Here is a 17,323-nt window from a genome sequence, read left to right as displayed (position 1 = left end):
TTTAGTTAACTAACACAAATCAAAACTACGGTAGAAAATTACCAATTATTTCTCCCCTCAGATTTGGGTATATTGGGATACACAGCACTCTTTGTAATGGGGACGAATAGACAATAGAACATATTACACGGTCAAAATTATGACTTAGAAAAGTAAGGTTTATTCAAAATTTAAAACGAATTAAACTTAAACTAGATTTGATTGAATTATTTCGCTGTAACTTGAAAAGTAAAAGTTATATTTAAGCTTTAAAATCCTTTAGCGTCATTATATTCCAGACTACCAGTGGGTGGCGGTAATGCACCAATTTCGTTGTTTGCAAATAACCATCGAAGAAAAAGTCAGCGTCGCAGCAACGCCATTACTGAAGACTGATTTCTGTTTTCACAGGTGGGTTAAGTGCACAAGTAACAGATAGGTATCAATTGTAGATGTGTTTCGAAGTGCAGGACAATGTTTTATTAACATCGATTCTGTTTTGAGATATTTCTGTGTATTAGAAATGAATTTACGATAGTTAGCTTAAATGCTAACTATCGTTATTATACATTTAGCATGTTATTGTTTCAAATTGTGTTGTCGCTTCCGCTTCAAAACAATTCCGTTAACAAAATGAAACCTGGAGATGTAGGTATCATATATTTAGTGCAGTTCACCACAGCAAAGGGAAAATAACGCAGAAAAACCGTTGACCTCCAAACCACTCGTTCATTTTCTCGGTCCCTGTGTTTTCTTCGCTACGCAGACCCGTTGCCATAGAAATGACTAACAGTTACACTATTATATCAATATTCAACAGTAAAATCCGTTGCTTATGTATTAACCCCAAATTAAGGCTATTCCTAGTGGGTTTACTCTTGTGCCCAGCGCAGCACTGAGAAACTTCAGTCCCCGTCCACCTGCTGAATGGACGCCCTTCCGGTCTGTATAAATAACGGTCAGAGCGGACAATCAGCTCCCAGATTGATTATTTCTCCATCCATTTAGGAACCAGTGAGGCGCATTGCTGTTTCCAATAGGGTTTGTCATTTGAGGCTATTTCTGTGGGGTTAAAGGCAAAGCAGGATGTAGTCTGTGCCTCGCTGGTTCCGTCCAGATCACAACCGTAAAGCATCCGCTCGGACATAGCCGAACCGGACTCGGCCTCCTGAATGCGTAATTACGCACTCCAGAGAGGAGAATAATGTCTGGTTGAGGACGCTGAGATAGCAGAGCTGCTGCTGTGAATAGTAACAGCGAAAATTACGGACTGTAACAGTAACGATGAGCAGAGCAGGTCAACAACTTATGCGCCTTTTCCCCTGGCTCTACTTCGGCAGTCCCGCTGTACTCTACCCGGCCTCGCTCCGCTCTCCTCGGAAGTGATCGGGTTTTCACTGACCCTGCTGGGCCTGGAGCAGGGGGACACCTGGTGGCGGTGGAGGGCATTGAGCCCCACCTCCAGACGTCCTACTCCATGTGCTGCTTCATAACTTTACAACAGAAACGCGTTGTCATTTTTCTGAGGCAGCAGAAGAAGAGAGAGCTGAGCTGATTTTTATAGCCTGATTCTTCTGGGATTTCAAGAAGAGATGCCCAGTGGGAGGAATGCTGCAGAGTAAACAAGGTTTTAAATTAGTCAATACACATAAACGTTTATGTTAGGTTCAAATTAAATAACCATTTTCACTGACACGAAATAAACAATGATGATGTAAACAGTGACATGTATAAAATGCTTTGTATTTATGCTCAGATTTGCATAAACATTAGATCATACATTACAGAAATCTAAGAAACTAATGTTTCCAATCTCTGGAGTCTTTTTCTATTAATGCAGAATCAATCTACTCCAGGTTATCAGAAGTTCATAATATTACTCAAGTAAATATTAGTGCAGTAAAAGTATTCCTATAAGTACTTTTCCCATCCTAAAAATGACTGAAGTAAATGCAACTAGTAGTACTCACCTCTGAACATAGATAAAATTATTATCCTAAATCATAACTTAGCTAACATTATCTGCTCTATTCAGACATAGTTCTTACATAGTTCTTCTCTTTTTAAAGGAGAAAATAAATGTTTTTAGAAACATCAGCAAACAGTACCGACTCTATGCAGAGTGGGAAGAGACAGTCAGTTATTCATTTTTTTTGGCTCTAGTGGCCTTTATTTTATAAGTTAATTGACAGGAAGGTGGGTAATGAGAGAAGAGGAAGACATGCGGCAAAGGTCACCTGGCCGGGAATCGAACCTGCGACAGCTGCGTCAAGGATTGAGGCCTCCATATGTGGGTTGTCCTTAACCCCTGAACCACCACAGCACACCCACAGTCAGTTATTTTTAATTGAAAGGCTTAGGCTTTATCACATCTTTTTATATATTTTCCAACACTGAAATATTTGTCCTTTTATACCAATGATCACTTAGTTATTTCTTTTTCTGTGTTTATGTTGGAAGGACAAAGTTCAGCTGGTCTGATCACCAAATGAGTAACTGTGGTCGATTTGTTAAAGTATCTTCTACAAGAGCAAAGATAGTGAAACATATTCTATGCATCAGAGTGTAAACCCTTATGGAGTGAATAGATATATTTTATAACCAAGGACAGGATAATTGCAGAACTGTTTATGAGACAGAGTGAGAGCTTCTTGGCATGAAAGGTTTGTTGCAGAAACTTGTTTCCCAAAACTGTTGGAGTAAAGAAATGAACCACAGAGCAGCGATGGAGATGCTGCATCACACCCTGAAGACTTTGAAGAAGAGGAAGAAGAACCCGCCTGCTTTCCATGAGCTGCAGCTGAGATCGCTCAAGCAGCTGTTGGACATTTTATAACATCTAAATCTTTGTTATTTTCCCCGTGAAGGATGGAGAACAGCAGGGATGAAGACAGCTCTTCTGCAGTCAGTGTCAACAATGACAAACATCCTCTTAAATGTAAGTGACTCTATACGTATTTTACAGTTTTTGAGGATTAAAAAGTAACAATGCTACCAAAAAGCATTTCATACATTTTTATTCCTTCTATAGGTAGTTATAGTTTCTTAACATGGGCTGTAACAGGAATTGTTTTTATGTCACATCTTTAATTTTTTTGTATCATCTGAGAATTGTGTGATACAAATAAATTTTATTGATTGGTTAATCAATAACTTATTGATTCCATTGCTTGTTTTTTTCAGCTGCAGAAGTGGAGCCATCAAAACTCCGGTGCTCTTCTGTGTTTTTAGTGTGTTTGGGGTTGCTTTGTGTCATACTGGCTGCAAAAATCGTCTACAGTGAGTTTCATTTCAACAGAATATATTTTAAGTTTCTTCCTTTATAAACAAGTATTTAGAGGTTTAAAGCATTGGGATGCAAGTGTTCAGCAGTAAGAGGAGATCTGAGGGTTGACAAAAAGTCAGGGACACTGAAGGGTCACCAAGAATCAGTTCAACTTAATGCTGCCCAGCTTGAAACCTGTCAAGGTGTTAAAGTTTTTATGGAAGAGCTAAAGGCGTAGTTTAGTATGTGCGGACAAACCATCATTCAATATTTATATACTCCCACCAGCTCAGGTTATAACAGTAAATAAGATTAGCTACAACTAAAACCTAGCGATCAGCCCGAAACCTGGGAGTACTCTAACCCTAACCCCGGATTCTTTTGAATGCATGATAGCTGGATATCTGCTGTTTGGAGGTGGCCTGGGCCGACTAGCGAACACTCAGATTGACATGCTGTGTGAAAGAAGCGCAAGTTGTTTGTGATCTCACAGGCAAACTTTGGCACTAAAACTCACTAACAGGATGGAATCGATCTTCGAGAAGTTGCTGGTTGGTCCGGTGGTACCGCCATATTAATTTGGATGATTGAAATCTACAGAGAAGTACTGTGAGACTTGCTAAGGAGGAATTTCTCTGAATTGGTTAATTTTGGAAAAAGGTCCGGCTCTCTCTTCCTCTTGGATCCCAGGTTCTCTCGGCGGCCGCGTGTGGCCACAAGAAAACACAACAATGCGAGTTGACGTCACAGAATTGCAGAATTTAATCCGATAGGAGACAAAGTATAAAATTACAACAGAAACTGCAGAACAACAGAGACATACATTCATTACCTGAGACAAAGAAGATAGAAAAAGACGCGTTTTTGGAGAATTGTAAGAACAAATCTAATTTGTTACTCCCGGGCACAAACTTTTATAACGGTGTTTCTCAACCCTTTTCGGGTCAGCGCCCCCCCAGCCTCTATCCTGGTCCCTCACCGCCCCCACCAAAGAATTTGCAAGCGACTTTGCACTGACCATTATTTTATTATTAATATTCAGGGTTTCCCCCAGTGTATTATAAACCTGGCGGCCCGCCATGCTTTACTAGCCCCGCCGCCAGGCTAAGCGTTGCTTGTTTACATTTGTAGGAAAATAAAAAAATCTTCTTTTTTTTTAAGCCGGGCTGCAAGCGTTTCTTTTGCTCTTAGCATTTCACTAGCAGAGCAGATTTATTCCTAAAGGATAGGTTTATAATAGATAGGTTTATAGTTTTTGCATTTAAACCCGACAGCGCGCAGACCAATCACACAGCTGGCGCCTCTGCGCTTTGCCTCAGCGGGATCGCGCGCACCTCCTTTCACTCAAACTGGACACAGGCTGACCTGTATGGATGTTTACATCAACTTACTGTGAGGAATTATGATCCTTTGGAGAACTCTAGGTAAGAGATATAGACCTGTCTATTGATTTATAGATTAATAGTTTTATTGGACAGGAATTACAAAGAACAAATCTGGTTCTTAAATCCTAATGAGTCAAATTGAAAGTGTCATGGAGTCATCAGCCTCATGACAATAACACGGACATGAAAAATAATATTGAAGAAATAATATCAAATCTAATTAAAAACATAAATAAGTGATCAGTTCTTTACTGTTATGATCTGTAATATATATTTATTCTCAGTACTAGATGTGGTCTCAACAAACCCATAACACTTCAACAATATTATTTTACCTTTTATCTGGAAATAGTGTGTTTATTCTTGCCATACAGTCTCTGTATTAATTATTGCTAGAAAGGTCTTGCCATACCAGTTTATTCCTCTGAATTTACTTTAGTTTCTTAGTTTATTCTTGCATTTTGTACTTCATTCATTTCCATTTAGTTTCATTTGATTAGTTTTATCCTCTCTTGGTTTATTAATGTCCACTTTAGTTTCTGTCCTGTTGCTACATTTATTTTATCGTTTATTGACCATCAATAATTTTCACTCATCACCTGCTGCGCCGCCTAATCGTCATGTTTTTCACCTCATGTGTTGATTTTTCACTGTTCAACGGATTCTCTTGTTTTTATGCCATAATTCACATCTAGTTCGTCGCTCCGTTTTATGTCCCGCTTCTCCTGTTTCAGAGTTTTGCGCAATGTGCGCGTCTTCTTTTTTTTTTTTAAGCCCCTAAGGTGCAGGGCGGTCGGGAAGCGTATCAATGGGGAAAAGGCAGACTGACATAAACCTTTTAAAACAACAGAAACTATTTCTGCATTCTGATTATTGAAATTTAAAAGTGCTGTGTTGTTCTATCACCCCGTTTCATACCGGACCACTTACAGCACCGTGTTAACGCTATAAAATGAACGCTCTATATCGTGGTATCACACATGGAGGGATTTCTTTATTTAAATGGGTTCATGTTTCAGAGGGATACTCAGTGAGGGTATCGTGATTTTAGCTACCAGTAGCAGGAGAGGAGCTACGCCAAGAAGCTAACAGAAGCTAACAAACACTGAATAGAAGAAGAAGAGCTGCCATCGATACAGTTGCAGCCAAGCATGATTTAATGTTACACAACACAGTTTTACCAAGTTGCTCAAAGTCTAAACTGGTATTGTTGTGGATTTAAGGTGTAAAGTTTACCTTCAACCAAACGCCCCCCAAAGGCATCCCAGCGCCCCCCTTTTGTAAAAATGTCCGCCAGCGCGCCCTGCCGTCCTCTGAACGCCCCCTGGGGGGCGGTACCGCCCACGTTGAGAACCGCTATTTTATAATGTAGGCGGGTTTTTCCTCTTTAATATATTCAAATAAGGCGTACCTCTGCTTGACCAACTGAAACTATCTTGGACAGTCTGAGAAACGTAGAACTTTCCCCTTTTTTTACTGCCAAGATCAAAGGCCATTTTGCCCCTTTGTTTAAACAAAAGGAGCGGAGAGCTTGTCTTGACCTCCTGCGGTTCTAAGACCATCTGGGCAAACAGAAACAAAGGTATTTCACAGATAGCTGTGAAATCTGGCATCTCTCCCGCTTTCTCTCCCTACACAGATTCTCAGTTAAAAACTTAAACTCCTGTAGTGTTAAAGCAAAGGTTTGTCTCCACAAACCTAATTTTGTTCTTTTACACTCAGCACCTCAAAAGATTGAGCCCTGCCATAAACCAAAAAGTAATACATACAATCAACAGAATAGAATGGAGTATAATTCCTTTTTCTAACCTATCAAATATAATATTCAATCCTAAATATAAAAGTTAACACAATCATTTTCCAAAATTGTGCTATGGGCGGCAGCCAAGGGAGGGGACCCTGGTGGTCTGATCCTCGGCTGCAGAAGCTCTCGGGACGTGGAACGTCACCTCTCTGGTGGGGAAGGAACCGGAGCTAGTGTGCGAGGCTGAGAGGTTCCGGCTAGAAATAGTCGGCCTCACCTCGACGCATGGCTCTGGTTCTGGAACCAGTCTCCTTGAGAGGGGCTGGACGTACTTCCACTCTGGAGTTGCCCATGGTGAGAGGCGCCGGGCTGGAGTGGGCATACTTGTTGCCCCCCATTTGGGCGCCTGTACGTTGGGGTTCACCCCGGTGAACGAGAGGGTGGCCTCCCTCCACCTACGGGTGGGGGGACGGGTTCTGACTGTTGTTTGTGCTTACGGGCCGAACGGCAGTTCAGATTACCCACCCTTCTTGGAGTCCTTAGAGGGGGTACTGCCCCTCCTGGGGACTCCCTTGTTCTATTGGGAGACTTCAACGCTCACGTGGGCAATGACAGTGAGACCTGGAGAGGCGTGGTTGGGAGGAACGGCCCCCCCGATCTGAACCCAAGCGGTGTTCTGTTGTTGGACTTCTGTGCTCATCACGGATTGTCCATCACGAACACCATGTTCAGGCATAAGGGCCTGAACATGGCCCTTATGCCTGAATATGTGCACTTGGCACCAGGACGCCCTAGGCCGCAGTTCGATGATTGACTTTGTCATCGTCTCATCGGATTTGCGGCCGTATGTCTTGGACACTCGGGTGAAGAGAGGTGCGGAGCTGTCCACTGACCACTACCTGGTGACGAGTTGGCTCCGGTGGTGGGGGAGGAAGCCGGTCAGACCTGGCAGGCCCAAACGTGTAGTGAGGGTCTGCTGGGAACGTCTGGCGGAGTCCCCTGTGAGACGGAGCTTCAACTCTCATCTCCAGCAGAACTTCGAACACGTTCCGGGGGAGGTGGGGGACATTGAGTCTGAGTGGACCATGTTCCGTACCTCCATTGCCGAGGCGGCCTATCGGAGCTGCGGCCGCAAGGTCGTTGGTGCCTGTCGCGGCGGCAACCCTCGAACCCGTTGGTGGACACCTTCGGTGAGGGATGCTGTCATGCTGAAGAAGGAGTCCTATCGGGCCTTTTTGGCCTGTGGGACTCCAGAAGCAGCTGATGGGTACCGGCAGGCGAAGCGGCATGCGGCTCGGGTTGTCGCTGAGGCAAAAACTCGGGCGTGGGAGGAGTTTGGAGAGGCCATGGAGACAGACTTCCGTACGGCTTCGAGGCGATTCTGGTCCACCATCCGGCGTCTCAGGAGGGGGAAGCAGTGCAGCACCAACACTGTTTATAGTGGGGATGGTGCGCTGCTGACCTCAACTCGGGACGTTGTGGGCCGATGGGCGGAATACTTCGAAGACCTCCTCAATCCCACCAACATGCCTTCTGTTAAGGAAGCTGAGCATGGGGACTCTGGTTTGGGCTCTCCAGTCTCTGGGGACGAGGTCGCCGAGGTGGTCAAAAAGCTCCTCGGTGGCAGGGCCCCGCGGGTGGATGAGATCCGCCCGGAGTTCCTTAAGGCTCTGGATGTTGCGGGGTTGTGTTGGCTAACGCGACTCTGCAATATCGCATGGACATCGGGGGCAGTTCCCCTGGACTGGCAGACTGGGGTGGTGGTCCCCCTGTTTAAACAGGGGGACCGGAGGGTGTGCTCCAATTACAGGGGGATCACACTCTTAAGCCTCCCTGGTAAGGTCTATTCAGGGGTCCTGGAGAGGAGGGTCCGTCGGATAGTCGAACCTCGGATTCAGGAAGAGCAGTGTGGTTTTCGTCCTGGTCATGGAACACTGGACCAGCTCTACACCCTCAGCGGGGTCCTGGAGGGTGCATGGGAGTTCGCCCAACCAGTCTACATGTGTTTTGTGGACTTGGAGAAGGTGTTCGACCGTGTCCCTCGGGGGGCCCTGTGGGGGGTACTCCGGGAGTATGGGGTACCGGGCCCTTTGATACGGGCTGTCAGGTCCCTGTATGACCGGTGTCAGAGTCTGGTCCACATTGCCGGCAGTAAGTCGGGCTCGTTTCCGGTGAGAGTTGGACTCCGCCAAGGCTGCCCTTTGTCACCGATTCTGTTCATTACTTTTATGGACAGAATTTCTAGGCGCAGCCGAGGTGTTGAGGGGATCCGTTTTGGTGGCCTTAGGATCGCATCTCTGCTTTTTGCGGATGATGTGGTCCTGTTGGCTTCATCGGAACGTGATCTGCAGCTCTCACTGGAGCGGTTCGCAGCCGAGTGAAGCGGCCGGGATGAGGCTCAGTGCCTCCAAATCCGAGGCCATGGTCTTGAGCCGGAAAAGGGTAGAGTGCCTTCTCCGGGTCAGGGGGGTCGTCCTGCCTCAAGTGGAGGAGTTTAAGTATCTGGGGATCTTGTTCACGAATGAGGGAAGAAGGGAACGGGAGATCGACAGGCGGATTGGGGCAGCGTCTGCTGTGAAGCGGGCGCTGTACCGGTCCGTCGTGGTGAAGAGAGAGCTGAGCCAAAAAGCGAAGCTCTCGATTTACCGGTCGATCTACGTTCCCACCCTCATCTATGGTCATGAGCTTTGGGTGATGACCGAAAGAACGAGATCACGGGTACAAGTGGCCGAAATGGGTTTCCTCCGCAGAGTGGCTGGGCTCTCCCTTAGAGATAGGGTGAGAAGCTCGGTCATCCGGGAGGGACTCAGAGTAGAGCCGCTGCTCCTCCACGTCGAGAGGAGCCAGTTGAGGCTCGGGCATCTGGTAAGGATGCCTCCTGGACGCCTCCCTGGTGAGGTGTTCCGGGCACGTCCCACCGGGAGGAGGCCTCGGGGAAGACCCAGGACACGCTGGAGGGATTACGTCTCTCGGCTGGCCTGGGAACGCCTTGGGATTCCCCCGGAGGAGCTGGAAGAAGTGGCTGGGGAGAGGGAAGTCTGGGCCTCCCTTCTGAAGCTGCTGCCCCCGCGACCCGACCCCGGATAAGCGGAAGAAAATGGATGGATGGATGGATTTTCCAAAACCCCATTCACCATAAACCTGAGCAATTTTCTAATACTTAAACAAAACATTTTCATTCACATAATTTCCATTTGATTCTAATATAGTCCCAGATAATACATGTTTCAAATACATTGATCATTTACTAAATTAGTAAATTTAGTAAATGAGGGGGGCGGGGGGTTGGAATAAGGAGGGTTCGGTGAATGCGCATATGCAACTGGGGGGTTCGGTACCTCAAAAAATGTTAAGAACCACTGATCTAGATCAACATTTAGGGCCACCTACTTTATAGTCAAACATGGAGGACCAACACTTTTACTTCTCTAGACCAATATTTACCTTAATATTATCCATAGAAACTCCTTCCAGTTTATAAATTATGGCGTACTTTTGCTTATAACAGGAGTATCTAATTTATATATTCAGGAATTAGAACAAACGTAGAATCCAGAGAAACTCCTATTAGCTTATCAAGAGAAACTACTCATTACCTTAGATCAGCATTATCAGGAAAAGAATCGAGAGAAACCGCTACTATTTTATAAATCATGAACTACTTATTCTTAAACATGGGGTTATACTTTCTTTTCTTTTTTGCTCTTTCTTTTGGTTAGTTGTTTTGTTGTATTTACTTCTAATTCATGAAAAGCACTTTGAATTACCTGGTTGCTGAAAATGTGCTATATAAATAAAATGACCTTATCTTATCCCACCAATACTGTCTAATATCCTAATAGTGTTTGAGAGAGAAACTGAAAATGTTGATGCTTCTCTGGCACAGATAAATTCACTGACTTTTCTGACTAATTTGTGTTTTTATAGTGAATATGAAGACAGCCAATCAGCAGGAAAGTATCAAAACCCTTATAACAGATAGAAGACAACTTATTGAGGAACAAAAGATGATGGAGAACGAGATGGAGGAGGTGGTCCGAGACAGACACCTGAGCCTAGAAAAAGCTGGGTTTATCCAAAAGAGGCTAACTCAAGTCAGAGAGGAGCTGAACAAAGAGAGAGACGAGCTGAGGAATAAGATTGACGAGCTGAGCAGAGAGAAAGATGAGCTGAGCAGAAAGAATGACGAGCTGAGCAATGAGAAAGACGAGCCGAACGATGAGAAAGACGAGCTGAACAAAGAGAGAGACGAGCTGAGCAGGAAGACAGAGGAGCTGAGCAAAGAGAGAGACGAGCTGAGGAATAAGATTAACGAGCTGAGCAGAGAGAAAGATGAGCTGAGCAGAAAGAATGACGAGCTGAACAATGAGAAAGATGAGCTGAGCAGGAAGACAGAGGAGCTGAGCAAAGAGAGAGACAGGCTGAGTGAAGACAAACACGAGCTGAGACAGGAGAAAGACAAACTGAACAAAGAGAAAAAGGATCTGAGCACAGAGAAAGAGGAGCTGAAGAAAGAGAGAGAGAAGCTGAGAGTATTGACAGACCAGGCAGAGAAGCGATGCAGAGAGAGAGATGCTCTGAAAAACTTTTATGATGCCCTCATGAAATTTGACAATTTTCCAGTTCGTGATTTGTGCCCAGTATCGTGTAATTACATTTCTAGATTAACTTTGAAACTCTTGATTATTCTTTTTATATATATATATATTAAATTATAAACAGTTTTCGAAGACATAGCTGACCATTACTATCACAGGTAGAGTGCTGAAGGTCACTTTCCTGACAGCAAAGTGAGCCAGTAAAATTAATTCATTAGCAGCAGGTTTACAGCCAAGTTTTGGTTTCAGAGAATGTTTTTGTTTTTTAGTGAACCCTGTGGTACGCCACTTCTGACTAGAATGATATCATCATTTAATCACCTTCCAACATTGATCTGCACTCTACCTTTAAAAGCTTTGCTTCAGTAATTTTGATTATTAAAATATTAAGTAAGTTCACGTGGATTTCTTTTAGAAATTAATATTTTTTGTTTTGAGATTATTTTACCAAAGTTTCACTTTATTCTGCTCTTTCTCCTTGTCTAGTGAGACCGAAATGCCAGCATTGCGCCAAACATGAGAAATCCTACAAGGGACACTGCTACTATATTTATCCATATGACATAGGTTATGCAAACTGGGACCGAAGTCGACAGTTGTGTAAGACTGAAGGTGGAGACTTGGTTGTAATTGATGATCTGGAGGAGCAGGTAAAACAAAACACCACCTCTTCTCTTGAAGTTTAAAGCTATTCTGGAAGATTAATGGCTTGACAATACTGTATCACATGCACTAACTGAATCAGCGTCTCCAAATTATAATTTTTAAAGTCTCAATAAAAAAGAGGAGGAGACGTGGCCTCAATGAATAAGAACTTCTTAAATTGCAAAAAATATATATTTTTAGGTCATTTTAACTCTTTTGAATGTCGTCAATTGAGGTAAAAGGCCATAAATTAACTCTGATACTAACTTTGTACAAAACCCCAACGTGTGGAAAACTTCTTTGACTTTAATGAGCTTTTGTCTCTTATATGCAACAATTATGACTGTTTCATAACTGTGGGAGATTTTAACATCCATGTTGACGAGCCCAAAGACAGAGAGCTAAACAGTTGTGACTTTCTTGATCATTTTGGTCCAATTCAACATGTTAAACAATCAGCACACAATTGAACACACACTGGACGTGATTATCAGGACGGGTGTGAATATTTCCTGTGTTTCTGTAACTGATGTCGCCCTGTCAGATCATTTTACTGTTATGTTTTAAAATACTTTCTCCATTGACTCACTTAGTAAAACGGCCACTATCACACAACGTTCTTTCACAGCAGAAACTTTTAATCAATTATAGTCCATCTCGCCTTTAAGTTGTAACCATGACGATGAGATGGTAGATAACTTACATTCTATAATTTCAGATATAATTGATTTTATTGCACCCACTAAAGTGAAGGTTGTGTCTGGTAGGAACAAGTCTCCATGGAGACATGCAAGATATCTTTGTTTCAATAGGTAACGTATCAACGAAGTGGATAGAAATCATGCGGGGTACCCCAAGGTTCAAATCCTAGGACCCCTCTCATGATGCGTTCACACTAAACACGTTTTGAGCATCAGGTGCGTCTGGTTTACATTTAAAGCCTATGTGGAGCATCGGACGAGACATGTCAAACACTCAAAACGCTCCAAACGGATCAAATTGCACTGCGCTAGGTGCTCTAAACGCACCTCCACATGCCTCCACATGCCTCCACATAGACTTTGAATGTAAACCAGACGTGCCTGACGCTCAACACTCATTTGGTGTGAATGTACCATCATTTGATATCCGTATGCTCCCACTAGCTCAGGATATAACAGTAAATAAGATTAGCTACCCTAACTACGCAGATGATACACGGCTCTACATCACGATGTCACCAGGTGACTCTGAACCAATCCAATCACTGAATAAATGCTTACAACAGGTAAATGTGTGGTTGTGCGATCTAGAGTCAAAGCACAGCTTTAGCTATTACAGCAAGAAACCAGCAAGCAGGCCCAAAATCTGGTTCTAGTGATGAACTCTGACCTGAGCCTTCAGAACTACTTAAAGACAGTTACGAAATTGGCCTTCTATCACTTGAAGAACATTTTCAGGGTAAAAGGACCAATGTCCCAGCAAGATCTAGAGAAACTCACCATGTGTTTATCTTTAGTCACATTGATTAATGCAACAGTGTCTTTATAGGTCGGCCTAAAAAATTAATCCTCATCAACATCCTTATGATGTTGATTGTTTCAAAACTTGAGAAAATGTAATGCTTTGATTTTTAATTGTGTGTTCTATGACTTCATATTTTTGTGTATTTTGATATGAAACACTTTGAAGTGCCTTGTTACTGAAATGTGTTAGGAATAAACTTGATTGATTGATAGCTCAAAGTAAAAAAGATTTACGACAGTCTAAAATAAAATCTGTTCACAGGAATTTATCAACAATCACACCCAGAAATACGATTCTGATAACCATGGATACTGGATAGGGTTACATCACTTTCGACACAATTGGTCCTGGGTTGATGGACGTAGGAACTTTCTTGAGTAAGAACTATTATCTCAAAATATGTACATTTGAAGCTGCACTATGTAACTTTTTCTTGAAAATATCTTCTTACATATTTGTTGAAGCTGTTGCATGTCCTGACAGTATGGTATTAGATAAATAATACATGAAAATATCGGACTTCTCTGCCTTCTCCCAGTGCGTGAGTGCTAACTAGAAACAACCAATCAGAGCCCAGAGGCGGGTCTTATCGCTGTCAATCACAACCTAGCGTGGTAACGCTCGTCCCCTTTATAAATTTTAATAAAATGTTGTCACACAGATGTCACCATGTTGTAAACGCTGCTATGCATTCTGGGTAAATGATGTCCAGTTGTGCTAGCTCTGTCCAGCCAAAACTGATGGATAATGTCACTGAACGAGTTGAAGTCAATGAAGATGAGCAGGGAGGAAGAGGACAGAGTTGGCCGGTGTTTTGCTGCTGCCTTCAGCTTCATAAATGAAACAATGAATAGCACTTACCTCTGGTCAGACTGTGTGATCTGGTAAGTAGTTCTGTAGCTCTGTGTCCGGTCCGGTAACAGCTGTTTTGGGTCCAGGCTTCTTATGGTCAGATTGGTGGTTTCATATTCAGTATCAGCAGCAGTATAGCTTTGTTAGCATTTCAATTAGTAGTAGCTCCATTAGCACTGCTTGTCTTTGATGTTTGTCTGTAGCGCTGTGTCGGCCGATAACAGCTGCTTAGGGTCCGGTCCAGTCTAATCGGTGGTTTAATATTCAGTACTTGTACAAAAGATTGTTAATTATTTGTTCCAGCCCTTTAGTTTGGTTTTCTTTATCTAGGTGTTTCATGTGTGGTGCCTTTTTCCTCCACTGGGTGGTTTTTTTGTTCATACTTCACTTATGGACATGAGCATTCAGTGGGGCGGCTCTCAAGGCAGATTTGTTATTACCTCCTTATATTGTGTGCGTCCATTGAATGAAACCACACATACTCACACCTACATACACACTCATACACCCATACACACACAATCTCATCTACAAGCGCACCCACTTGAATCCTGCCCGTTATGTGTATGGATGAAGCTGGAAGTATATTAAAATCAAGTTAAGCCTAATTCTGGACTCGGACCTTCTCTCCTTTCTATAACTCACCTCAACATATATAATAGCTGTCCTAACCCGACGCCTGGAGTGATTGCTTATCTACAATAAAACCAGTTTCAGTCTTTAATACAGTACTGGTGGCAGTATAGCTATGTTAGCATTTCAAAGAGCTCAGACTATTTAAGCACAACATTTATTTTTAGCTTCCGAAGGTAACGATCACCTGTTGGAGCCTTTGTCAGTTTTGCTCATACAAATGACCCAAAGTCTTCTGGAGAGAAATGTTAAGAGCACAAATGCAGGTCATTTGGAAGTTGTGTTCAGGTCCAGCTCTCTTCCTGTGCGCTCTTCTTTTTTTCATGTGGGAACTTACCCAGATTCACCACCTCACCCGTTTGTTTTTTTAAATTACAGCCAATAGTGACACAGTGTGGTATTATCTAAAATTACACCAGTCAAATGCAATATGAAAAACATCAACTCAGGTAAAGTTAGCCTTCCTGTGTTTACGTCCTGTACTGCGGATTTCAGTACAGAACAGACCAAAATGCGTCATCAACCCATCGGGTGAAAAACATGAAAAGATAGACATTTTGAAGTCATTATGAGCTTTGGCTTATCACAAACAGCAATTTTTTAGTTAACAGGAAAATTACAACATATCTAGACCAACATGTTCAACTAATTCTGGGTCACTTTAAGTAAAAATGTAAATATATTTTCCACAAGCTTGTAGAAGAGTTAAATATACTGAGTGACAACGACTCCAGGATCTCCCAGGACTTGTCCTAAAACCAAACCTCAGTGGGCCGTGGCCCCCACCAATCCAAACGGGATTGATGGAGGCCTTCATTGGTTAAGTCAGGGGTGATCAAGATAAAACACCTGATTTGCAAACACATGCAAAAAGTGAAAACTTCTGTTCAAAAGGATGAATCATTTTTAGGATTTATGATTGGAAGTAAGACTTTATGTTGAATTTGAGTAAAATATTTTTGCTACATTGGGTTTATTAATTTTTTTTACTTTTCGTAGTGTCAGTTATTTCCTTTATGAGGTTGAATAATTTTAGATTCAACTGTAAACAGACATCTAGGGTGCGGCGGTGACGCTGGAGTAAAGCGCTCGACCCGTACAGACGCCTCAGCTATCACAGGTTTGAGTCCCGACCTGTTGACCTTTGCTGCATGTCCGCCCTCTTTCTCACAATCCACTTTCCTGTGCACTCAAGGTCAAATAAAGATCACTAGAGCCAAGAAAGTCCTTTCAAAAAAATGTTTTCTTTAAAATTCGATCTTCCAAGTTTGTAAAACGGCTTTCATTTATTCGAGTCCGACTTCTTTTCAAGTGTGTTTTCATCCTTAAAGAGACAACAGCTCATCTAGATGCTGACAGTTTTCAGTTTGATGTCAATAAGCTGCTGTACAATTTTTTTATGTTATAAATGTTCTGAGGTTCACGTTTCTGTCTTAAAGGTTCTGGATTGAGGGGATTCCCCGTTCGTCAGGAGCAGCGCTGCATATGCCACGACAAAAAGCCACAGAGAGCTGGAGAGCAGAAGACAAGATGGAAGCATCCAAATTCATCTGTGAGCGTCTGGAGATTTCTTGGCCCTTTGGCTAACACTGTTCTCTTAAAGCTTCAATCAAGAATACTCAGCCGTGTCATCACATTTTGGTGAATGTCATAAATAAAAGCTCAATCTCTGAAAGCCAAGTTTTAAGTTGCAGCTGCTATAGTTCTTCTAACATGGCAATTGAGATTCTGTTCACAGTCACTTCTGTAGGTTTGTTTTCATCCGTGGAAGCACTTCCACCTCTGAGCGGTTCATTTATTGTCCATCCGAATCTGGTTCTCACACTGTGAGGTCCATTTCCGGCACTGTTGACTGTCTGCAGGTTCCAGTGCTTTGGGAACGTTCGCTCCACAATAAGCAGGCCAACTTCCACTTCAGTAGTAGAAACCTGTACGTCTTCCAGATGTTAACATCCTCCTGACAGGGAATATTCTCTTTTTTTTTAGAACTTAAATTGTATTCATTTTTGCAGAGCAATTACACAGTCAGACATCAGCAATAATTAACACAAGTTTTTCCATGTGGCATTATGTGAAATAAATTGGTTACACGTTTGCAGCTAGTAAAACTTTTTTTTTTTTAAATAGGATGGTTTGATGTTAAAGTTATTCCTGAGCATAACTCAGGAATAAATTCCTGGGTTTTTGTTTTCTTTTAAAAGAGGAAACTACAGGGGGTATACTCTATAAAAGAGAAATAAGTGGACAAACTTAAAATCTTAAGCATTTCATATTCTGTCTTGAAGTTTAGACTGTGCATTTGAAAAACTCCTGAAACAACTCAAAAATATTTTCATCTTTGAGCAATTGTTTTATAAACAATGACATCGGCTTTAACTTGATTCCAAATGGATAGTTCAATCATATCTGAGAAGGAGAAAGGCCCCATGCCAGGTCAAATTAAGTGGGAAACCAAATGTTGACAAAAGCAACTGGAATTAAAACTCGAGTGCTTCTGGACAATTGTTTGGAAAATGGAGAAACACCGATATAATTGGAGCCCTGCACCAAGAATACCACCTGCTTAGCACCGTCGATGGACTGAATGGGTCTCTGGTGGGTTCGGGGCAGCTCAACAGGGGGAGGAAACTACGCACCCTGTCCATGAATGACGCGGTGGCACACCATAACTAAGCTTTATCAAAACCGAAAGTTTTATGCTAAATCATAATGATAA

At 42.7% G+C, this 17,323-nt stretch overlaps 1 protein-coding gene across 3 annotated transcripts; it reads left to right on the top strand.

Annotated features, from left to right (window-relative positions):
- The first annotated feature begins 274 nt into the window (after positions 1 to 274).
- LOC103477754 (uncharacterized) lies at positions 275 to 16,287 on the top strand. 3 transcript variants are annotated; one of them, XM_081597171.1, is made up of 7 exons: positions 275 to 390; positions 2,847 to 2,917; positions 3,163 to 3,258; positions 10,301 to 11,020; positions 11,458 to 11,621; positions 13,384 to 13,499; positions 16,047 to 16,287. In XM_081597171.1, the coding sequence occupies exons 1-7, from the start codon at positions 299 to 301 to the stop codon at positions 16,192 to 16,194; spliced, it is 1,407 nt and encodes a 468-aa protein (XP_081453297.1). In that variant the 5' UTR covers positions 275 to 298; the 3' UTR covers positions 16,195 to 16,287. The 3 variants fall into 3 exon arrangements, 2 of the variants coding, with proteins under 2 accessions (XP_081453297.1, XP_081453298.1); XM_081597172.1 differs by lacking the exon at positions 275 to 390 and adding an exon at positions 2,173 to 2,311; XR_014083866.1 differs by lacking the exons at positions 13,384 to 13,499; positions 16,047 to 16,287 and adding an exon at positions 11,241 to 11,361 and having other exon boundaries at positions 11,458 to 11,587.
- The last annotated feature ends 1,036 nt before the right edge of the window (positions 16,288 to 17,323 follow it).

The sequence above is a fragment of the Poecilia reticulata genome, chromosome 16, assembly GCF_904066995.2.
Source record: "Poecilia reticulata chromosome 16, P_reticulata-male-v2, whole genome shotgun sequence".
Lineage (NCBI taxonomy): Eukaryota > Metazoa > Chordata > Actinopteri > Cyprinodontiformes > Poeciliidae > Poecilia > Poecilia reticulata.
Note: the sequence above shows the minus strand (reverse complement) of the source record. Positions and strands in the feature narration are given on the sequence as shown.